We start from the raw sequence: 25,536 nt of genomic DNA on the forward strand, positions 1-25,536 counted from the left end.
ACATCCAATCCAAGTCATTGAATACCACCATGTACTTGACATTGTTGACAACAACTATGTTACATAAGCATGTATAACTAATTGAATTCTTTGGAACGCATATTATGTGGATATGTACCGGTACATTTGTTGATGTGGATAATTATATTTGATTTACAAATAATAATTATTGATTTTTCTATATTAATACTATTTATGGACCAATCACAATCATCTACCTAAATTATATACCGGTATATATATCCATATAATATGTGTATCGAAGTGTTCACCCTATATTGTTTCAAACAAATACAAAGCCAACCCACGCATGCATGATGCATGACATTGACATGTATAAGTATAAGTACTCTCAAGTTTCTTTAAGAAGTAAAAAAAACCAAAAAATACTCTCAAGTTATTATCAATATATAATCAGTCTAAAATTTAAATTACTACTTTTTTTTTGACCGAAAATTTAAATTACTACTATCAATTAATATATATGTAGAAAAATTTGTCTTAACGCTTTGGCGTGGACCTTCCATTAATTTAAGAGAGAATTATTCTTATTGTAAGGATTGTAGCTCAAGTAACCAAGGCAGCCACCATATTTTACGAAGAAAATATCGGTTTCGTGAAATTTTGTTATTAATTTTTTATTTAAACGTGCACGTAGTCACCAAATTAACTGGCCATGGCTAACTGAAAAAAAATGTCATATTGACCGGAAAACTAAAATAAAATTGCAAATGGGCATTAAGTATTCAACTAAGGTTATGCGTGTCAAGCATGGTAAGGTACTAACAAAAGTATAAATTGGGCTGATTTATTCAAATCATATCTTTGTACTTTTTATTATTTTATTTTTAAATGGTAATCACACGAATGTACGGTCATGCAGTGACAAAAGACCTACTTAATTCTTTATAAAAGGACCTAGTTATTTTTTTTTTGGTACAAAAGGGACCTAGTTATTTATTTGCCATAAATTATAAAATTAAGTATTTTTATGAATTAGAATTACTCATGATTTTTTTTCTTCTATTTTTTTTAGACATGCATCCAATTAAATTCACTACAAATTAATATTTTATATGATTTAATTGTATGCATGCTAAAAATAGTTTATTCTATCAAATTAGCGATGCATAGAAATTAATGGATCTGGATTACCTGCAGTTGTGTGCAACTGCAGGATGACACAGTTGAGTAACTTTGCCCAATTATTATTTAAATAATATAAACAAATTATAAACTAAAAAAAAGAATGTGGTTTTCTGCTTCGGCCGGGGGAGAGAGTGTTTGTAAATGAAGATCGTCTCTTGGAATATAAGAGGGTTGGGTGGGTTAGAGAAGAGGAAGGCAGTGGGAAATTTGGTAGGGGAACTGAAGCCCTTTATTCTCTGTCTGCAGGAGACAAAGTTACAAAACTACGACGTTCTCCTTTGTTCTAATCTTTGGGGTAGCTCTTTTCACGGGTTTTCCTTTCGTCCGTCGGTGGGGGCTTCGGGCGGGATTTTAACTTTGTGGGATTCTTCTGAGGTGGAGATGTGGTGGACAGAGAGTCGTGAGCATGTGTTGTGGTGTCATGGTCGTTTCACTAAGTCTGGCAAGGAGTTTTTTGTGGCGAACATTTATGCCCCTTGTGATGATTTGGCTAAGCAACGGCTGTGGGAGTCTATTTCGGAGCGGCTTCTCTCGCTAGTGGGGAAGAGAGTGTGTGTTTGTGGGGATTTTAATGCCGTGAAACATGTGGATTAACGACGTTCGGTGCGGGGTAGTCATCGTTCCTTAGATCACATTCCTTTTAGTAGGTTCATCGAAGATAATACCTTGGTTGATCTTCCCTTGATTGGTCGTAAGTTTACTTGGTTTAAAGGGGATGGTCTCTCAATGAGTCGCCTAGATAGATTCCTTCTTTCTGAGGAATGGTGATTGGCTTGGCCTAACTGTAGGCAGGTAGCCAGGCTGCGAGGGCTATCTGACCACTGTCCTCTGGTCTTATCTGCGAATGAGGAAGATTGGGGTTCTCGCCCGTCTAGGATGCTTAAGGGTATGTTTGGTTCGGGGTTTTTGGAGGGGAGGGGAGGGGAGGGGAGGTGAGGGAATATTTTAAATGTTTTGTGTTTGGTTCAAATTTTATGAGGGGAGAGGAGGGGAGGGGAGGTGAGCAAAATCCCTCCAATGACCAATTTTTGCTTCCCCCCAAATTGGGGGGATTTGGAGGGGAGGGGAGGTGAGGAGAGATGAATTATTATAATTTTAATTACATTGACATAATTATCCTCATATTTATTTGAAAATACCAAAACTTTCCTTTTAAAATTTATATTAAATATACTAAGTTATTTGCTTGTTGCCATTTTTTTTACGTTGCTAACATCCTGTGTTTATTTTTTACCTGTACTATTTTTTTTTTAATGTACTTTTTTTTACAAGATACTTGTTTTTATTTTTTACCTATCCTACAACATTTTTGGATGAATACTTTTTTTTTATATATAATAAAATGAACACTTTTTAATTCATTGCACTCTACATATATATATATAAACTATCAACAAGTTTTTTTAGGAAAATTAACTATCAATAAATTGTTTTATACATATTTTCATATTCTACACATTATATTTTAGAAGTGTTCTAATATTTTTGAACATAAAAAATTTTGTTAGAATTTTGTATTTGATTATTTATGGAGTTTTCGGTTATTGAATTTTCATATTTAATTGTTTATGTAGTGAATACTGAATAATTTTAAAATGTTGAGATTTTGTAAAGATGACAAGGATAAAAAAGTAAATTAATTTTAGAATTCCTCCCCTCCCCTTGTGAACCAAACACATATTTAATAAAAATCTGTCACCTCCCCTCCCCCTCTTTTGAACCAAACATAAATATTATCCTCCCCTCCCCTCACTTCGCCTCCCCTCCATTAAAATTCCCACCCTTCCCTCCCCTCCCCTCCCCTCCCCTCCCCTCCTTCTATTTCGAACCAAACAGACCCTAAGTGTTGGAAGGATGTGCCTGGCTATCATTCGTTCGTGCGAGAGAAGTGGAATTCGCTTCAGATCGATTGTTGGGGTGGTTATGTGCTTAAGGAAAAACTTAAGTTGATTAAGGCAGGGCTGAAAGAATGGCATATGGCTCACACTCAAAATCTCCCTAGTCGCATTGACAAGTTGAAAGCTAGGCTTTCGGCCCTCGATGTGAAGGGTGAGGAAGAGGCTCTTTCTGAGGAGGAGTTAGTGGAGCTTCAGGGGGTTTCGGTGGATATTCACTCGTTTTCGCGGTTGCACGCCAGTATTAGTTGGCAACAATCCCGTTCTCTGTGGCTTAAGGATGGAGATGCTAACTCGAAGTATTTTCATTCGGTTCTGGCGAGCCGCCATCGAAGGAATGCTATGTCTGTTATTCAGGTGGATGGGGTTACTATTAAGGGTGTGGAACCGATTAGGCAGACAGTGTTTTCGCATTTCGAGTCTCACTTTAAGGCTTCTAATGTGGATCGGCCCGGGGTGGGGGATCTCCAGTTTAAAAGATTGAACCATGTGGAGTATGGTAGTTTAATTAAACCTTTTACAGAGGCAGAGGTGAAATCCGCTGTGTGGGATTATGATAGTTTTAAAAGCCCTGGTCCCGACGGAATTAACTTCGGTTTTATTAAAGACTTCTGGGCTGAGCTGCGGGGTGACATTATGCGTTTTTATCTCCGAATTCCATCGGAATGGAAGGCTTGCTAAGGGTATAAATTCCACCTTTATAGCTCTGATTCCTAAAGTTGATAGCCCCCAAAGGTTGAACGATTTCCGGCCTATTTCGCTTGTGGGATGCTTTTATAAAATTTTGCCAAAGATTTTAGCGAATAGGTTGCGTCTTGTGATTGGGAGTGTGATTTCTAAGGCTCAGACTGCATTTGTAAAGGATAGGCAAATACTTGATGGCATTCTTGTTGCTAATGAGGTGGTGGATGAGGCGCGGAGGTCTAAAAAGGAACTTATGCTGTTCAAGGTTGATTTCGAGAAAGCTTATGACTCGATGGACTGGGGCTATCTGGATGATGTTATGGGGAGAATGTCTTTTCCTGCCTTGTGGAGAAAGTGGATTAGAGAGTGTGTTTGTACGGCTACGGCGTCTGTTTTAGTCAATGGTAGTCCGACTGATGAATTCTCTCTTAAGCGTGGTCTTAGGCAAGGCGATCCGTTGTCTCCTTTTCTCTTCCTTCTGGCTGCTGAGGGTCTCAACGTGTTAATGGAGGCTATGGTAGCGCGAAATTTGTTTACAGGGTATAACATTAGCGAGCAGGGTTCGATTTCGGTATCGCACCTTCAGTTTGCGGATGACACTCTCCTGCTAGGGGTTAAAAGCTGGGCAAATGTTCGGGCTTTACGAGCTGTTCTTGTGTTGTTTTGAGACTATGTCACGTTTGAAAGTTAATTTTAATAAAAGCATGTTGGTTGGAGTTAATATTTCTGATTCCTGGTTGAGCGAAGCTGCGTCTATTCTGTGCTGTAAGGTGGGAAAGATCCCTTTCCTTTATTTGGGTCTTCAGATTGAGGGTGATCCGAGGCGTTTGAGTTTTTGGGATCCAGTGTTGAATCGAATAAAGAATAGATTGTCTGGGTGGAAGAGTCGATTCCTGTCTTTTGGTGGTCGTCTGGTTCTGTTGTGATCTGTCTTGACCTCTCTACCTGTCTATGCTCTTTCTTTCTTCAAAGCTCCCTCAGGTATTGTTTCCTCTATTGAATCTCTTTTTATTAATTTTTTTTTTTGGGGGGGGGGGGGGGGGGTGTGAGGATTCTAGGAAAATTTCTTGGGTTAATTGGAAATCTGTTAGCTTACCTAAGGAGAGTGGAGGTTTGGGGGTACGGCGGTTGCGGGAGTTTAACCAGGCCCTTTTGGGCAAGTGGTGTTGGAGGATGTTGGTGGACAGCGGCGGGTTGTGGTTTAGAGTGTTGGCAGCGAGGTATGGGGTTGAGAGAGGCAGACTTCGGGATGGAGGTCGGAGGGGGTCCCTGTGGTGGAGGGAGATAGTGCGTATTAGGGAGGGAGGTGGCGAGTCAGGGGGCGGGTGGTTCGAGGAGCATGTTGTGAGGAGGGTGTGGGGGATGGGTCAGAGACTTTTTTCTGGACCGATCCCTAGGTGGATGGTACTCCTTTGTGTGAGCGGTTTGAGCGCTTGTTTGATTTGACAGCGAGCAAATCGTGTACGGTGGCAGAGATGTTCGCTTTAGGGTGGGGTGCGGATGGAGGGGCGTGGGAGTGGCGGAGGCAGTTGAGGGTGTGGGAGGAGGAGATGTTGGGGGAGTGTCAGTCTCTACTTTCTAACATTTCCTTGTAGGCCTTTTCTTTGGACAGGTGGCAGTGGTATCCTGATCCTGACTCAGGTTATACGGTTAGGGGGGCTTACAAGCTCCTGATATCTCATGCTTTGGTTACTATGGATGTTGCAGACAATCTCATTTGGCACCCTCAGATTCCTTTGAAGGTTTCCATCATTGTGTGGCGTTTATTGCGTGACAGGTTGCCCACGAGGGTGAATCTGGTTACTCGACGGGTTTTATCTCCTACAGCTCACATGTGTGTTTTTGGATGTGGTGCGGCTGAATCGGCCCCTCACTTATTCCTATCCTGCGGTTTTGTTGGTTCTCTATGGGATTTAGTGCGTTCGTGGATTGGCATTCCTTTGGTAGATTTCGTTTCTTTGCGTGATCACTTTATTCAGTTCACATCTTCAGCAGGTGGATCTCGAGCGCGTCGATCTTTTCTACAGCTCATTTGGCTTGTTTGCGTTTGGGTTGTATGGACGGAGAGAAATCACCGATTGTTTCGAGGCTCAGCAGATATGCCCCATGTTTTGTTGGACAAGATGAAGCTGTTTTCATTTAGATGGTTGAAGTCGACGAGTATTACGTTAGCTTTGAACTACCATAGCTGGTGGTCTAGTCCTCTACTTTGTCTGGGCCTTGTATGACTTTTGTATATGTTTTGATTGTTTGTCTCATCTTGTAAACTTCTGTAGTCTACTTCGGTACGTCTTGTGCCGGGGAGACTGAGTTAGTTAATATATCTCATTTTGGCTTGTTAAAAAAAAAGAATGGGGACGAGAATGGCTTAAAAGCCTTACAGCAGACCAGGACCCTGTAGTAAAATTCAACTGCAGGCAATCATTTTCATATATTTTTATCGGCATAAATCACATGTTGGACTTGACTATAACTGTAGTGTCGTTCCTGAAGGTATGAACTTCATTAATTAATATTTTTTAAACTGTCAAAATTAGTAATTAGTTGTTAAATTATTATATATATTTTAATCGTTTTTGTCAGAATTAAATCTGAACTTTAATTTTCATTTCTTCAATGCTTACCTTAAATTTGTGCTACTCATTGTACCGAAAGAAAATAATCTGTGCTACTCAACTTATTAGACTATTAATTAATTAGCTTGTTGCCAATGATTTTTTATTTTTTTTTGAATCTGTGCTACTCAACTTATTAGACTATTATTAATTAGCTTGTTGCCAATGATCACAAGCCACAATATGGACTTTGTCTTATCGTTTAGAAAGCAGCCATTTGACCAAAAACAAAAAAACAAAGCAGCCATTTGGATTTTAGTCATTTTTCCTTGTAGTTTTTTGGACACACCTTGTTTAGGCATATAATATACCAGTATTCACATTTTAATGGGCACCAGGACATGGTAACAAGTTATCTTACCATGCTCTCGAAAGAAAAGCCATCTTACCTCTTAAACATGGACTCTACTGTTGGATTTATCTCCTTTTATTTATTTATTAATTTGAATAAGGGATAATTACTGCTAAGTACACATTGTGGTAATTATCCGTTAAGCCTAAATTGTGGTCTTTATTCTTTCCCTAAAATATAGTAACCGCCCATAAAGATAGTGTGGCAGTTATGATTGCACTTAAGATATTTTTGTGATGGACAAAAATTATAATAGAGTGCAACCCTTGTTTTGGTTCCCTAAGCCTCATATCTCTATTCAGTGACTTACACCATCTAAGGGAGATTGTAGAAGGTTTAGAAGAGCCTCAACAACCTCAAGCAAGATCAATCCTCAACAAGAACAAGTTATAGCAATGGCGGGAGGTATTTCGGCTATTTAAATTCAATTTTGTTTCCGCTGTTTAAGGTTGAATTTCGTTTATGAATTAGTAGAAATTCTTACATTTGGTATCAGAGCCCTATTTGCCTCTGCCTTGCAATTTCGTGTTCTGATTATTGCAGTTTTAATCCATTCTAAATTTTTTGATTTCATATGTTTGTAACTGTTTAATTTATACACAGAGAATCTTTAAACCATATAGAAATAATTTCGATTCATGTGATTTAGAGTTAAAAATAGTTATGAAATCAAAAGCTTTAGTAATCTGGGTTTTGCTTGAATTTTTCATAAATTTCGATTTCAGATTAAGAGCGTTTTAGATGCAGAAAAATATTGAATCATACGGAAATATTTTAGATTCATGATTCTGTGTTTAAAACATGAATTTTCGGTGTTATTTTGGCTTGAAATCGATTTTTCCAGTTTCGGGTCGCGTGAATTTTTCAACCGGGTCGTTTTGACCCGTCTGGAGGTTGAAGATGATGATATTTATTTTAATCAATGCTTTCATTATAAATATTATGTAACGCAAATTATTTCAAAACTGATTCACCTGTCTTAGTGGTTGATTTATTGACTTGCTGCTGAGACATCGTGGGTTCGATTCCGCTCTTTGCCTTTTTTGTGAATTTTCAATTTTCTTTATGAACAGCAATGATTAAAATTAAAATCACGAAAAATTTGTCCTAACACCGGTTCGAACCAGGAACCTGTAAGACGCGCCCATTAAGAAGCGGCATTCAGTAACCGCTTGGTCAGGTGTAACGTTTTTGTATTTAATTGCATTGAACTTTATTTATTATGCAGCTACGTGTTGTATCCAATTAAGGCATGATAATTGTGTTTTTTAATCATGTAATTGTAATTAAAATTAATTGGTATATATGCCATGTTGAAGTTATGTAACACCGATTCTAGTCATTCACTTGATTAGTATTATTACATGGTTAATTTATGTAACCTACTAAAGCATATAATATGTAAGTTTTTTAATCATGAAATTATGTGCATTAAAATGAATCGGTTACATTTTATGCAATTGAATATTATGAATTAAATGTCAAAATGATTTATATGATTTTATTTGATTAAGGAGTAGCCACAGCATCTTTAATCGAGTGAAATTATATATTAAGAGTTTAAAATCATGTTAGTGACATTGGTTGTAATTGACTATATTGAACGTAGTAAATTTTGTCCCACAGGAATTTTTATTATGTTTATGTATGGTTAATTAGGATAAAATATTAAATTATATTTTCTAATTTACCCACAGGGATTAGAAAAGGGAACATAATTTGATAGTTTTATCATTAAGTTATATGAATCTAATTGAATAAAACTTTAGCCTACAGGTAAGTTTTATGTCACTAGATTCATAGTTTGAAACATGATTTACATTGGTAAAACATGGTATTTGTTTAGTAGTCTCAATTTAATTATAAGCATGTAAATTTAATTTTACAGCTATGCAGCCTATAAATTTCTCTCACTTTAAGTGTGAAATTCCCGAACTAAAGGATGAAAATAATAAGGTGTATAAGGAGAGAGTTCTTCTTCATTCAGGATGAATGAATATTTGATTATGCTATTCGGAAAGACGAACCATCTCCTATTATAGAGACTAGCCTTCAGGAAGATGTCGATCTTTATGAAATATGGGAGCGACCTAATCGTCTCAGAATGATGTTCATAAAGACCAACATTTTTTTTTGCTAGCATTCGTGGTTGCGTTGATCAGCATAATAATGTTCAAGCATTGCTTAAGGTCATTGATGAACATTTTAAAAACATCAAATAAGACATTTGTTATCACCTTAATTATGAAGTTCTCATCAATGAAGCTCATCATTGTGAAAGGAGTGCGTCAGCACATCATGTGAATGAGGGATATAGCAGCACAACTAAAGACTCTTGAGATTAACATTTCAGAATCTTTCCTTGTGCGTTATATTTTTAGCACTCTTCCATCCTCAAATCAGCCGTTCATAATTCCATGTAACACACATGCGTGTTCAAGAAGAAAGAAAGATTGATGATGGAAATGGATAAAGATGTTATAATGACAAATATGGAAAAGAGCAAGACCCTGAAAGGTAAATGAATTTCATTTGTCTGCTTTGAGTCTAATATGATTGATGTTATTTATAACACATGGTGGATTGATTTTGGTTCTACAATCCATGATTATCGAATACCTTACAATGTATAATCAGCTTAAGAAAAACGCTTCCAAGTGAGCAAGGCATCTATTTAGGAAGTCAAGATGCGTTCACATATAGAGGCTGTTGAAACATGCAATTTAATTTTTTCAGTAGTGGCTTTGTTTTAAATTTGAAAAATACTTTTATTTATATTCCAAGTTTTTCTAGAAATTTAATTTCTATTTCAAGGCTTGAACCATTGGGATATTCCATTATTTTTTTATAAAATGTCTTTCAGTTTGTTTAATAAATCTAAATTTCTTGGAAATGATGTATTATCCAATGGTCTCTTTTCTCAATTAATTTTCAAATTGATGCCACTAATAATGTTATGCATGTTCAAGTTGAAACTAAATGATGTGTTATAAATAAGGAATCCTCTATTCTGTGGCACCGGAGATTAAGATATATCTCCATTCAGAAAATTAAAAGACTAGTGAATTTAGTACTTTAAATTTCACTAATTTTTTTTTTTTTTTGGACTTGTGTAAACTGCATTCAGAGAAAGCAGACTAACACACATAAGAAAGTGCTAAGAGGAAAACTAAAATATTAGAAATCATACATTCAGATATATGTTGTACGTCCAAACATGGACATACAAGGTCCGAAATATTTCATCTCCTTCATTGATGATTACTCACGATATATGTATGTCTACTTTCTTCATAATAATTATGAAGCATTGGAAGCCTATAAAGTTTTAAGGCTGAAGTAGAAAATAATGCGAAAAGCAAATTAAGATCGTGAGAGATTATAGAGGTGAAAAATATTATTATAGATATACTGATAATGGACATAGTTAGGAGTATGCGTAGCAACTTCAGACTTTCAACGTCATTGTGGAGCGAAACTCTTAAAACGGTAGTGTATATATTGAACCGTCTTCCAACTAAGGTTGTCCCAAAGACACCTTTTGAGTTATTTAAAGGTTGGATACCGAGTTTGTGTCATATACGCATTTGGGAATGCCCGTCTGAAGTAAGAGTTTACAACTCACAAGAAAAGAAACTAGACCCTATGATTATAGGTGGGTATTTCATTAGATATGCCGAAAAATCTAAAAGGGTATTAAGTTATATTGTCCATCTCATAGCACTAAAATTGTGGAATAAAGAAATGCAAAGTTTCTTGAAGATGACTTGATTAGTGGGAGCAATCAATTCTAGGACATTTGTTCTGATAAAAGTAATATTGATGTTGAACCCTCTACTTCAAGTGATCAATTGATTGTCATTTGTATTGCCCCTCAAGCTCAAATGGGTATTAGACAGTCAGTTATTAAAGTTACACAAGCGGCTTATAATAATCTAGTAAATGAAGATGTTCAAGAATTTTTTGAAATTATTGAACAAAATGTTGAACCAACATTATGAAAGATTACTAGAGAAATAAAGTCAACTATAGCTAGTGATTATGTGGTATATTTACAAATGTCGGACTATAATATTGGTGCTAAAAATGATTTTGAAACGTTCTCACTTGGATGTGAAAACTGCATTCTGAATGGAAATCTAGAAGAAAAGGTTTACATGAAATAACCCGAAGGAATTTCTTCTGGTGGTGATGAGCTTTTGGTATGCAAGCTTAAAAAAATCCATATATGGACTCAACAAGCTTCCCTTCGGTGGTATTTGAAATTTTCATGGTGTCATCTCTTCATTTGGATTTGTAGAGAACATTGTGGATCAATGTATATACCAGAAGGTCAGTGGGAGTAGAATTTATTTCCTTATTTTGTTCGTGGATGATATTTTACTTGCTACTAATGATAAAAGTTGCTATATAAGGTGAAACAAATTCTCTCTAAGAGTTATGATATATAGATATGAGTGACACTTCTTATGTCATTGGGCATTGAGATTCAAAGAGATAGAGTTCGTAGAATTCTAGATTTGTCATAATAGGCTCATATCAATAAAGTCTTAGAGATGTTTTAGATGAAATGTTGTTCACCACGTATAGCATCCATTGTGAAGGGTGATAGGTTCTATTTGGACCTATGCTGAATAACGATTTGAGAGGGAACAAATGCTTAATATTCTATATGCTTCCATCGGTGGAAGCCTAATGTATGCTCAGGTTCGCACACGGTCTGACATTGCATTTGCAATTGGAATATTAAACAAATATTAGAGAATCCAGATATGGAACACTGGAAAACTGCAAATAAAGTAATTAGGTCCTTTCAAGGAACTAAAGACTACATGCTTATGTATATACGAACTAAAATTTTAGAGGTCAAAGGTTACTCTACTTAAGAGTTTGCAGGCTGCGTTGACTTAAGAAAATAAACATCCGATTACATTTTCATGTTAGTCGGTGGAGTTGTTTCTTGAAAAGACGCAAAGCAGACCTTGACCGTCACTTCCACAATGGAAGCTGAGTTCGTATTTTGTTTGAGACTACATCACATGGTGTATGAATGAAGAGTTTCAATTGTGGGTTGAAAATTGTAGATTCAATCTTTTGACCGCCAAAGATGTATTGTGACAATTCAGTTGCGGTTTTATGGCTAAGAATACCAAAAGTGAAAGTCGAATTAAGTATATCGACATTAAGTACTTAGCCGTAGATGTCGAATTAAATATATCGACATTAAGTATTTAACCGTAAGAGAGCGCATTAAGGATCAAATAATTGTTATTGATCAATCATATTAGTACTGAATTGATGATTGTCGATCCTTTGACTAAAGGCATGCCATCGTAAAAATTTAAGGATCATGTAGAAAGAACGGGACTTGGTTCCTATATCTGATTTTCGTTATAATAACGATTTTTGTTTTATGAAACTCTATATATGATATATTCTCATGTTTTAAGTTCTAAAGTGTACGTACACATTTGATTTTGAGAAATATCGCTTAAGTTTGGAACCTAAATAAACATAAATGTTGTGAGTTTATTCATTAAGTTATATTTGGTTAGAGACTCGTTACATTGTGATACATAGAAGATAATACTCGATATTATAGAGGACCTATCGCTATGATCCATGTGTCTTGTTTCTTATTATTGTAAGTGAAAGAATATGTCGACCAAGTGGGAGAATGTTGGATTTATCTCCTTTTATTTATTTATTAATTTGAATAAGGGATAATTACTGCTAAGTGCACATTGTGGTAATTATCCGTTAAGCCTAAATTGTGGTCTTTATTCTTTCCCTAAAATATAGTAACCGCCCATAAAGATAGTGTGGCAGTTATGATTGCACTTAAGATATTTTTGTGATGGACAAAAATTATAATAGAGTGCAACCCTTGTTTTGGTTCCCTAAGCCTCATATCTCTATTCAGTGACTTACACCATCTAAGGGAGATTGTAGAAGGTTTAGAAGAGCCTCAACAACCTCAAGCAAGATCAATCCTCAACAAGAACAAGTTATAGCAATGGCGGGAGGTATTTCGGCTATTTAAATTCAATTTTGTTTCCACTGTTTAAGGTTGAATTTCGTTTATGAATTAGTAGAAATTCTTACATCTACAACATATCAAAATATAACACCAAGGAGTGTAATTGGACCGATTTTTGGATAAACAATGTCTGAACTAATGAACTAAAAAGTATATATTTTCTTATACTTACATTCAGAGGGAGTGTTAGATAATGTTAATGTCAGGATAATCTGTTACCACGATTTGATTGAGTGACTTAGATTTAAAATAAAACAATGTTGACATAACATTTCAATCATGTTAATAATAAAATTTACTTGGGAAATGAGAAAATTTCTGCATTGCACGAAAAGTTTGAGCGACAAGTTAGATTAAAGCAGTAGTATGTTTTACCTGTAGAGTGTATGAACCCGATTCATTTACCTTTTCCAACTTCCTTCAATTCTTAACTCGACCAAAATAGTTAAGTTATCCAATCCTCTTCAAAATACCAAACTTAAAATTTATACCATCAGATACTAATTTAACAATTCAAATTCCAAATGCAAGAAACTTAACTTTTTAAATATTCTTCTTCCGACCTTAATTATAAACAAATATTTCTCCTTTAGCTTTAATAAATATCATATTCATCAATTATTCAATAATTTTTTAAAAAATATTTACTTATAATTAAAGCATGAGTAAATATATATTTTTAATTTATAATCTCCACTTGATATATAAGACACTGAAATTTTTTCCACATATAGGACAAATATTTTTCCAAAGAAAACTCCAAATTGCTACGACGACTTTTTAATGTAAAGATTTTGTTTTGTCCAAAAATGATCCACTTTCGTAGAAATTAATATATACGTACGTAGAAAGTCTAGGGCAGAATAAGATCACCACAAAGGCAGAATATTCAACACGTACGTACGTGGCTTGATTAGTATTGGACTTGGTAAGCATTCAACACTTTTACCTGACCATATAATATGGAACATACTCTTTCCATGTATGCAATCTTAAAAACTCCTATAAATACAACATTAAGGAATGCAATGTAACATAACAACCTACCAAATATATACTTTCAATATATTAATTTCTCATAAATACTCCCAAGTTCTAACTTTTGCGCTTCTAACCAAACATATATACTTCAACTTAATTTCCAAATATATTTCAATCAAAAATATCAATGGAAAGAACACAATCATCACTTCTACAAATCCAAGCTCCTACCTATGGAAACTTGGTGACTATTCTAAGCATCGATGGTGGCGGTATTAGGGGCATTATTCCCGCTACCATCCTCGAGTTCCTTGAATCGCAACTTCAAGAATTGGATGGTGAATCAGCAAGACTTGCGGATTACTTTGATGTGATTACAGGAACAAGTACCGGTGGCCTTGTAACTGCCATGTTAACCGCTCCAAATGATAATAAACGTCCGCTTTTTGATGCCAAGGATATCAAGCCCTTTTACTTAGAACACTGTCCAAAGATTTTCCCACAACAAAAGTACGTGTATATATACTCCCTCTGGTCATTCTTATAAGCAAATATCAATTTTTTTAACATTCATTGAATAACTGATGTATTTGACACATAAAAACTAATCAATAGCTTATAAAATTGGTCTCGATTGAACTTATGCAGGCACACGTTCGGATCAGTGGGGAAATTGTTCAAATCATTGACAGGACCAAAATATGATGGAAAATATCTTCACAATGTTGTGAGGGAGAAGCTTGGGGATGTTCGCGTGCATGAGACACTCACCAATATCGTGATCCCCGCTTTTGACATAAAGACATTGCAACCAATCATTTTCTCATCTTATAAGATTAAGAAAAACCCTTGCTTTGATGCTCGACTCTCAGACATATGCATCAGTACCTCGGCTGCTCCTACTTATCTTCCTGGTTACAACTTCAAGAACCAAGACACCGAAGGGAACATACATGAATTCAACCTCATTGATGGCGGTGTTTCTGCAAATAATCCGGTATATAAATGTTTATATACACCTTTTGTCACTACTATAAGAAAAAAAAAACTTTTTAAATTAATTAAATAACTTGTATATGTAGTCTATATACTAATTTTCATTTTATGACGGTTGATCTTCCAGACTTTAGTAGCCGTGAATGAAGTAACCACACAGATAATTAATGAGAATAATGACTTTTATGCCATCAAACCCATGGAATATAGTCGCTTTTTGATAATCTCGTTGGGCACGGGGACACAGAAGAATGAACAAAAGTTTGATTCGAAAATGGCCGCCAAATGGGGTCTATTGGATTGGTTAACCCATGGCGGATCCACTCCCTTAATCGATATCTTTAGCCAATCCTCTGGAGATATGGTTGACATTCATCTGGCTACGGTCACTGAAGCACTTAACTGCCAAGAAAATTACCTTCGAATACAGGTAATAAAAACAATATTATAATTAGTTTTTAGAAATTTTATATATAGTATGTATACATATATTTTTTCCATTTTTCAATTCTCATATTACATAAAAATGCAGGATGATACATTGACTGGTATAGACTCTTCAGTTGATATTGCCACAAAAGAGAATTTAGATAAACTTTGTCAAATTGGAGAAAAGTTATTGAAGAAACCCGTAGCTAAGATCAATTTGGAGAATGGAATGTGTGAGCCTACTCAAAATGGGGAGACCAATCAAGAAGCTCTCAAAAGGTATTAATGGTCATTGGTCATTGATTCAATTATTATATTATATTTATAAAAAAAAAATTGTTGATCTTCTATATATATTTTTCATGAGTTAAATATCAATATTAATCTTTGCAGGTTCGCAAAAATACTTTCACAAGAGAGGAAGCTTCGAGAATTAACATCCCCTCACGTACACTAAACCTTGATTTAGAGAGACATCCATTAACATTATTACTAATTCTTTCTATGTACTATATAATAAAATTATTCGTCTATTTGTACCAAAAAAATAAAAAATTATTTGTCTATAGTTCATTTATTTAGAGTTTGCATTGGATTCAATTGATGTATAGAAAATGTGGGCGTATTTGTTTGTTGATTTATTAATAAAAAGATTTAATTTATTGTTCTTCTTTGTGTACCAATTCCAAATAAACTAACTTTAATAATGTTAGAATTAGAATGTTCAAAACCAGCTACAAGTTGGATTTGGTGAATGGTTAGAATTTTTCTTTTTGATGTCTAGTCTATTATCTTGAGAAATATAATACATGAATAACAACAATAAATAAACATTATGTAAATTTTGTTCCTCCTAGTGCTTTTTTGGTTTCATCAGCAATGAAGAGTGAATCAAAATAAACATATACTAGACCCTTACCCGTGCGATGCACGGGTGTGATGCAATTATTTTTATTTTACAATTGCATAAAACTGAAACATTACATATTATCAAAATAATAAGAATAATAAAATAGAGAATCCGAAATTCAAAAGATTTATTTTCTAAGGAGAAGTGGTGTGGCATTGTAAGTGAGTGGTTAAATGAAGAAATATTATTGGTTTAAGGATTATGGTTTACTTTACATGAGTAACGGAATGACTATCTAAAATTTATATATACAGGAGTAATATGATATATCTCCGCACAACATATAAATCTATTTCAAAACACACAAAGGATTGGATGAAAAGATATGTGACAAAATCTAAGTCACACAATTGACATATAAATAGTGACAGAATTAGAAAAACTCAAATAAAACAAATAAAATTAAAGGGTACATACCTTTTAAAAATATTCCAAAGGGACATATGTGAAGAGCATCAACCTCACAGTTCAGTTCGTTTGAGTAAGAGATGATGACCCAAAGCCTAAAATCAAAAATTATAAAAATAAGTATATCAATAAAAAAATGAATAAATAAAAAAGTAAAGGAAAGGAAAGTAAAACAACTATTACATAATTCAATTAAAAATAAAGTATATATTATTTAATTTGTATCATAATAGAATATAAATACACATATACAGTAACAATTAACTAAACCTATAAATGATGTGCAACACAAAAGTTGAATGTATGATCTGCAAGAAACAAAAAATGTCAAATTCTCTTAATTTTATTTGTTATGCAAAAAGTTAATTTTTGCAAAAAATAAAATAACTACAACAAATCATGATTTTAGAAAATAACATAAGTATTTATACCTGATGCACAAAAGATGAAGAGGCAAGATAATGGAAAGAGAAATTGCACATTATAAGATATGAAAAAATCTATTCTCACATTCAACCGGAAAAACAAATGGTAATCTTATTAAGCACATGATTGAGCACCAGGGTACAACAAATCATGATTTTAGAAAATAACATAATATTTATACCTGATGCACAAAAGATGAAGAGGCAAGATAATGGAAAGAGAAATTGCACATTATAAGATATGAAAAAATCTATTCTCACATTCAACCGGAAAAACAAATGGTAATCTTATTAAGCACATGATTGAGCACCAGGGGATGAAAATATTTGTTTCTAACATTCGTAATGGTTAGTTAGGAAAATATGAATAAGATACAAATTAAAACAGTTGTAAGCTATATATTAAAATATTGGTAGAAGAGTCCAAGGGATGAAAATTGAATTGTGACTTAAGAGATGAAAAATATATTACCGAGAGTTATAAAGTTAATTAGTGTGTATTTTTGTATTCTCCTTATTATAATATAGTAAGCAAAAATTATTATATTCACCAAAAAAAGTAAAGGCTAAGTAAAAGCTTGAGTGAGTGTATATTAAAAAGGCATAAGTATATAAATGTAGAATATGAAAAGTATAGAGATGACAATAATAATTATAATAATAACTAATAATAATAATAATAATAATAATAATAATGATGTGGCTAAATGAAACAATTTGATTGGTCTAAGTGGATTAGGGTTAGGAGAACTATTTAGGAATTATATATATAGATTTGAGTAACCACAAACTCCAATCACTTTTTCACACTCATTTTCTACGGTAAAATTTTTCAACTTTTCCTAAATATATAACAACATTTGCAACTTACACCACGTTTTTTCATTCCCAATATAACTCGAAGCACTTTTATTCCCTAAGACTATATAAAGGTTATTCATGAATTCACTTGAACAATTTTTGTTGCTTAATTTTTGCTTATGAAATGAAATGAACAATATTTTATTGGACTTACATCAAGACTTCTATTTCTTCCGATAGAGCAATAAATTGTACATCATCATCATATACTATATCTTGTTAGCTTGAAATTGATAACTTAATTACTAGATCCAAATTAGATTGTGAATTAGCTTTCAAAGATTAATCATTTTGCTTTGTGAAATATCTCTAATCCAATCATCTAGTGGAATAAATTCTATATTTTGCTAAAATTGTTGATATTTCCAAATAAGTTTGCTGTTCTGGATATGAAAGGTGAAATGAGAAATAAATCTGAAAATTAAAGAAATTTAGCTATTAAACCCAACAAAGTCCACTAAAACTCGGCCATATCTTTAATTTTTTTTTTTGTTAAGTAACCTAATAGCTAGAATTTCACTTTTTAAGGTGAAATAGTGGAAGTGCCAGTGTTCGAATTCCGATCCTTGTATTTTACATGCAATGTCCTGACCAACTGAACTATGCTCACGAGGACTATCTTTAATTAATATTATTAATTAAGCACAGAATAGAAAATATTTAGGCCAATTATAAAGTACCAATGTAAATATTCAGATATAATGAAGATGAATTGGAATTGAAGGTCAATCTCATTTTCTTAGGGAAAAAATATTAGGTACAGTTTTCTTGTTAAATTGGGATAAATAAATAATAATCTTGTTATTTACAAATCTTACCCTAAAGATTTGAAAACTATTCTTTTGGCTGCTTCACTCTAAAATCTAGATTCTTCATTTACTGATTTCTTTTTCTTTGCCAACGTAAACAATTTGAAGTGGATCTAGATATTGCTAATTATATATTTGACAAAAATGTTATCATAATTTTAAAATCCTATTTTTTGTAAACGATGTTTTTAATAATTTTACAGCCATCCAAAAATGCTGGCGAAAGCTTCTTCCACTTGATGTCAGAACTCGCCCCGAATTCTGAACTACTAAAGTCCCTTTTCCCTATGAATCAGAGGGTGAAAAAAAAATAAATTAAAATATAGTTAAAGAAAAACATTTTGAGTTTGAATTAGGCAATGATCCACTAATTTTGAAACTCCTCCCTCCACCTTCGTAGAAATAAGTGATCTTAATTTTGGGTTCTATGGTTGAATTGTCCATTGTAATTTGTTTCCTACTTTGGTTTGCTTTATAATAATATATACCATACTATAATTTAGTAACAAAGAAATGATCTTAATTTGGACCTACAGCATAGACGACAAATTATAATATTCAACGCTGGCACGCAGCCTTGACTGATGATGGAGACACAGTCAACAACATTCCTCTTCCTCGCATATACTCACTCCATCCTTAATTATAAGCAAAAGTCAACTTTTCAGATTCATTGAAAAACTAATGTATTTGGCCTATATTATAGACCACATACATCCATTATTGAATGAATCTCAAAAGTAAAATTTTGCTTATAAATCAGGATAAAGGGAGTATGCATGCAATCTTAAATCTATAAATACAACTTTAAGGAATGCAATGTAACAAACCAACTAAATACTCATAAGCTTTCATTTGTGCAATCAATTAACACTACCAAGTAGCGTGATCTTAGCGATGTGGGACTTAAAGAGTCTTTTTTCCAATTCACACTATACATGGTTCTAACACTATGTGTTTACTTTAATACCAAGTTTCCTCCAATTCTCATCATGTTCCAACAATTAACATTCATAAGCTTTCAAAACTTTAATTTCTTTGCCATTCTACACAACAACCTCACCAAACATACACATCCAAACTACTACAACTTAATTAATTTCCAAATACAAATGTTTGTTAACTAGTTGTGGTTTTTGAAAATCAAACTTTATTTAATTTGCAAACATATCACTGATTAGTTTTTTTTTTGGTGATTATATTTCAGACTTTAGTGGCTGTAAATGAAGTAACAAAGCAGATAATTAATCAAAATAATGACTTTTATGCCATCAACCCTATGGAATATAGTCGTTTCTTGATAATCTCACTAGGAACGGGGACACCGAAGAATGAACAAAAGTTTAATGCAAAAATGGCATCAAAATGGGGTCTATTGGATTGGTTAACTCATGGTGGTTCCACTCCCTTAATTGATGTGTTTAGTCAATCATCAAGAGATATGGTTGATTTTCATCTTTCAACAGCTCAAGCACTTAATTCACAACATAATTACCTTAGGATACAGGTAATATTTTCAATATATATAAACTCATTTGTAATTTTTATATAGAATTAGTATTAGTATGGCCCAAAAGAAATTTTCTTATACTAAACTTTATTATAATACAGGATGATACATTGACTGGTACAAGTTCTTCTGTTGATATTGCCACAAAAGATAACTTAGAAAAACTTTGCCAAATTGGAGACAAATTGTTGAAGAAACCAATATCTAAGGTAAATCTAGAGACTGGTATGCTTGAACCAATTGAAAAAGGGGAATCCAATGAAGATGCACTCAAAAGTTTAGTGTTTCTATAATTAACTGTGAATTTATTTGCAAGTTTGTATTTTTATGTTCAAATAATCGGACTAGTATTCGTTTGTGTGCTTCGCGAATTTATAACTATTTTATCTAAAGAACAAACTTAGACAACAAGTTCCTACCACCCTGAGTTGGTAAATATAATTGTGTTAAGGTCTCAAAGACTTAGACAACAAACTTTTCAATTTGAGAGAGAAAACAAAATCTAGAAACGGATATAGCTTAGAAATCTTGAGTGTTTGCAAACCTATAAAATCAAACTATATTAGAGATAAAGATATACAATTTGTATTTTGAATTTCAAATAACGCGGCTATTAATCATTTGCTTTGATCATATGATTATAACCCGTGCGCTACGCAGGTTATCAAAAGAACAAATACAGATAGCCTGAGTTAGTAAATAGTACTTACTTGTGTTAGGTCTGATATATTATAACCTGCTACTGCTAAAACATTTGTTATTACTGTTTCTGATCTAAATTTAAAAATACTGAGTAATAATAATAATAGCCTCAATTAAAATCCAAACATTACCTTAATTAGTCTAAAAAAACAACAGCCACTAATTTTAAAAATGCATATTATTATTAAAAAAACAAGGTTCCCTCTTTATCTGGGTGATCCAATTGATTCAATAATCAGGAATTTAAGATCACAGGCCTAGAGGATTGAGCACTTGCCCAACAAAGAGTATCGTTCCAGATAAATCTTCTCTGATCAGAAACAAGAAAGGGTGATCAGCTACAAAATCTATTGGAGGTGGAGGCTCGACGACATAACCACACATAGCAGTAGCCATGCAAGTCGTTGCAACAGCAGCAGCTTCAGTACCTTCTTCATTTACTTCAATAAAAGACTTCTGAAAAATGTTAGAAACATAAAGGTCTTGGTCTATAGGAGAGTCCACGATTTTTGTCAAACCTCCCGCAGAGAAAGGTAAGACCAATCCTAAATCCTTCAACATTTCAGAAGTTTCAAATCCAAAAGAAATTTTGAATTTTGGAATCCTGAAGGCACCAACTGCCACTTTTTTACGAGGCAGCTTTTGTTCCAAGAACTCAGATTCGGAAGCTACCTTATCAATCAAAGCTAACAACCCATCTTTTGTATCAGCAAGAAAAATGTAAATAGAGAATTGGCGCTTGTCTTCACTCTTCACCTTGCTTATAAGGAAGACGAAGTACTTTAAAACCATAAAATACACTGATAAATTGCGGATTCCAGCTCCTCGTGAAGGGAACCTTCAGAGCAGGTGCAGAGGGACAATGGCGAAAACAACATGTTGTTTATCTTGATATTGTTGTTTGGAGAACAAATGGTTGGCCATGGTCATAGAAACTTTGGTTAGGTCGGTGATTGATTCGTCGTGGAAATCCATTCTACTTCTCTCTGAAACTGAAAACATCTTTGAAGCAGAGAGTCTTTGCAAATCCTTATTTTATATTTATAATATAAAAGATGTCTTGCTGGTCAAGTCATGCAAAAAAAATCTGCCAAATCTTAATTTTTTTTTTTTGGTATAACATCTTTTTTTTTTTTGTTTGTAGATAAACCAATGTTGACTATTTTATCTACACGGCAGTTTCCTTCTCTGAAAATATGAGTGACTTTAAAATGCAGTTGGAAAAGAAAGATGCATGCAATTTCTCCATCTATTAGGAAGAGTCCAAAATATAATGTGAAGTTGCTTGAAAGCCAAGGTAACAAGTTGAGAATTAGTTTCTAGCTAAACGTGATGCTAACTCTTATAAAAAAAGAGTGTAATTGTTTATTCATTAAATATATGAATTTATTTTTAAAGTTTGTATGTTGAAATTCAAATAACCGACTATTATTCATTTGCTCTGTTCATATCACCTCAGTTGGTAAATACTTGTTTTAGGTCTCATACACATAAAAAACAAACTTGTTAATATGGAAAAGGAACATGGCTCAGAAAGCTGTGTTTGGAATTTGAGTGAGAAAATAGAGTTTAGAAAGGGACATGGATTAGAAAGCTTTAGTGTTTGAATACATATAAAATCAAATTATATTAGAGATATACCGTGTTTGTCTTTTGTCTTTTGATGTTCAAATAACACGACTATTATTCATTTCTCTGACCATGATTATAACCGAGCTACGAAGGTCTACACTAGTTTATCAAAGAACAAGTAAATACTTGTGTAAGGTCTGATATACATAGAAAACAAACTTGTTAATATAATTAAAAGGGATATCAATTAGAAAGCTTAAGTAGTGTTTGGAATTTGATTCAAGACTTGAAACTTTTCAAATCCGGATAAGTAACAAGAACTTATACTCCTAAAACCTTTTCCTTGGGTATGGAATATTGGAATCAATTTCTGCATAATCATGCAGAACCTATGCTTACTGTTTCTGATCTAAATTATAAAAAGGAGAATGTTAACTTGTGCCCTTAAGGGCACATGTTAAGGAGATAAATGTGGAAAAAATTTATTGAACTTGTGGTGTATTCAATTAAATACTATATTTCTATCATTAAATACTATATTTCTATTTTTAGGTAGTTTAACATGTGCCCTTAGGGCACAAGTTAACATAACCCTTATAAAAATTAATAGCCTCAATTCAAATCCTACCATTACCTTAATTAGTCTCAAAAGAACAACAGCCACTAATTTTTGACAATCTTAATCCATTTGAGATACACTTAGATCATTTCAAAGACAGTAAGCAATTGTCATATAAAATACATATTCTTCATAAAAAGTATTGTTCCAGACAAATTTTCTCGGATTGAGCACTTGATTCTATAACAGGAATTTAAGATCACTTGATTATCGGATTGAGAACTTGGCCAATAAAGAGTATTGTTCCAGAAAAATCTTCTCGAATAAAAAACAAGAAAGGGTGGTCAGCTACAAAGTCTATCGGCTTTTGCAGAAGTCTGGTACGCTTGCGACTCTTCAACAAGTATGTAGGAACGGTCACTGCAGCAGCTTCGGTACCTTCTTCATTTACTACTTCAATAAAAGATTTGTGGTATATATTGGAAACGTAAAGGTCTCGACCCATACGAGAGTCCACCATATTCGTCAGACCTCCCGGAGAAAAAGGTAAAACCACTCCTAGCTCCTTTAGCGCGCCAGAAGTTTCAAGCTCAAAAGAAATATTAAATCTTGGAATTCTGAAGTCACCTACCTTAACTTTTTTTCGAGGACACTTATGTTCCAGAAACTCGGATTCTGAAGCTACCTTGTCAATCAAAGCTAGCAACCCATCTTTTACATCAGGAAGAAAAACGTAAATAGAGAATTGACGCGTATCTTCACCTTGCTTATAAGGAAGACGAAGTACTTTGAAACCATCAAATACACTGATAAATTGCTCTTCCCGGCTCCTCATGAAGGGAACTTTGATTGAGTTGTCATTAAGAAGATGAAAATCATAGTCTTTTGTATATAATGTATCAAACTCCTCCTCCCATGCTCCTTTGAAGTAGAGTGCATTTGCAAAGATGAGCTTTGTTAAGTTATTAACAGACCCGGGTGGAAGTACATTTTTTATAAGACCATTTGTCATTTTTTAGCCCATGAATTAATTTTTTTTGTCACTCCAAGAGCCTTTAAAACAATATTGAAAAAAAAAAGAAAAAAAAACATTATCCGTGTAAAAAGATAAATTGAATTTTTCAGTAAGAAATTTAATAGAAGAATTGAACATTTTGATGATATTATTGTAACATGTTGTGTTTGATAAATCAGTTGTATACCATCACAGAGGAAATATGAACATTATATAGGCGAGACTGAGTTGCAAAACAGACAATACTTCTAACTAATTAGCAAAACATTGATTGTGTAGTGTACATATTATGTGTACAGTTGTTATTGTTACTGTTCTAACTTACTAAAAATAGTCTCCGTCAGCTTAGCTCAGTTGATAGGAAAATCGCATTATATATGCAGGAGTTGAGATTCGAACCCCAAACACTCCACCTATTCATCTTTTAAGGTTGAATGTCCAGCCACCGGGCTACTTTGACAAACAAAAAAAAAGAGAGACAAAATAAAGATTGATATTTATGTCATTTGGTACCCTAAGTATTTCATGATTTCATCAAATAATTAAGTCAAAAGAGTAAAGAAAGAAAAGAACAGATAAATGTCTGTGAAGGTAAATTAATTGATTAATACCAAAAAAGCATGGCATGGATTCAAGATTAATAAAAAGAGGGATTATAGATTATGATACCTTGGTCATGAAATCAACTGAGGCAAGAGAGGCTTTGAAATCAGTAGCCACAATTTCTTTGAAGGAAGGTTGAAGTGGAAGTGATTGTTCAACCCACATACCATTGACGAACAACAGCAAAGGTCCGCCTGCCGGAGTAGCATCGGTGAGCGCGTAGGAAATGAGCTGAGAGGATAAAGATTTGAGTCGGTCGATAGATTCGGATTGTAGGAAAGACAAAAGCTGTTGTTGTGTCGGACCCTCAGAGCCAGCAGCGATGATGCTGAGCACCGTGTAGATTGACAATGGCGAAAACACAATGTTGCTTTCTTGGAATTCTTGTTTGGAGAACAAGTGGTTGGCCATGGTCATAGAAACTTTGGTTAGGTCAGTGATGAATAATTTGCAAGTATACAATTAACCGTCAAGTAGTATAAAAATCGTTCTTTTCACAGGGATTGTTGTAATTCAAAAACAAGTTGAATACATATTTAAACACATAAATTTAAATGTAAAAAGGGGGGAGAATTTGTTTGGTTCAAGTTTGATCATAAACTAACAAATGAAGAAAAGCGATTGATCCTTTTGGTTCATCTAATTACTACTTCTCTTGGTAATTTCATGTATGATTACAAATTTACTCAATTTAGTTTCACGATTAGATTAAATAAAAAATGATTATGCCCAATGTCTTGGTAACATAATCCTCTCCCTTGATCATCGATTCCTAATGTCTTAGGTAATCTATGATCAATTGAGGATTACAAACTTTAATCTATAAAATCTCAATTAACAATCCGAAATGTCTTAAGTGAAAGTTAATCGATCAATTATTCCTAGATCGATGATTCATTCCTATTGTCATAGTAAAATAAATCATTGAATTCATCATATAAGTAGCTAATTCATATAAAGCATTAGGCATAAGTTATAATCAAAGAAACTAACTTCGTAATTCATATATCAATTCAAATGA

The 25,536-nt window shown here is 33.6% G+C and overlaps 2 protein-coding genes and 2 pseudogenes across 2 annotated transcripts; 2 read left to right on the top strand and 2 right to left on the bottom strand.

The window, feature by feature from the left end:
- Positions 1 to 1,290: 1,290 nt before the first annotated feature.
- On the top strand, positions 1,291 to 1,743 carry LOC123915055 (exodeoxyribonuclease-like). The gene has a single exon (XM_045966207.1). The coding sequence runs from the start codon at positions 1,291 to 1,293 to the stop codon at positions 1,741 to 1,743; it is 453 nt and encodes a 150-aa protein (XP_045822163.1).
- Positions 1,744 to 13,682: 11,939 nt separating this feature from the next.
- LOC123916178 (patatin-like protein 2) lies at positions 13,683 to 15,811 on the top strand. Its single transcript, XM_045967564.1, has 5 exons — positions 13,683 to 14,226; positions 14,365 to 14,713; positions 14,840 to 15,142; positions 15,245 to 15,420; positions 15,535 to 15,811. Exons 1-5 carry the CDS (start codon positions 13,904 to 13,906, stop codon positions 15,596 to 15,598), a joined length of 1,215 nt encoding a protein of 404 aa, XP_045823520.1. The 5' UTR covers positions 13,683 to 13,903; the 3' UTR covers positions 15,599 to 15,811.
- Positions 15,812 to 21,015: 5,204 nt separating this feature from the next.
- LOC123915056 lies at positions 21,016 to 21,741 on the bottom strand (annotated as a pseudogene).
- A 1,329-nt stretch (positions 21,742 to 23,070) lies between these two features.
- On the bottom strand, positions 23,071 to 24,956 carry LOC123915057 (annotated as a pseudogene).
- Positions 24,957 to 25,536: the final 580 nt, after the last annotated feature.

The sequence above is a fragment of the Trifolium pratense genome, linkage group LG3 (genome assembly GCF_020283565.1).
Source record: "Trifolium pratense cultivar HEN17-A07 linkage group LG3, ARS_RC_1.1, whole genome shotgun sequence".
NCBI lineage: Eukaryota > Viridiplantae > Streptophyta > Magnoliopsida > Fabales > Fabaceae > Trifolium > Trifolium pratense.

Bases quoted from the DNA above. Each gene is read 5' to 3' on its own strand.
- LOC123915055 (XM_045966207.1), top strand. From the start codon at position 1,291: ATGAAGATCGTCTCTTGGAATATAAGAGGGTTGGGTGGGTTAGAGAAG.
- LOC123916178 (XM_045967564.1), top strand. From the start codon at position 13,904: ATGGAAAGAACACAATCATCACTTCTACAAATCCAAGCTCCTACCTAT. The intron at 14,227-14,364 runs GTACGTGTATAT...GAACTTATGCAG, and splicing joins AAGATTTTCCCACAACAAAA to GCACACGTTCGGATCAGTGG. The intron at 15,421-15,534 runs GTATTAATGGTC...TAATCTTTGCAG, and splicing joins AATCAAGAAGCTCTCAAAAG to GTTCGCAAAAATACTTTCAC.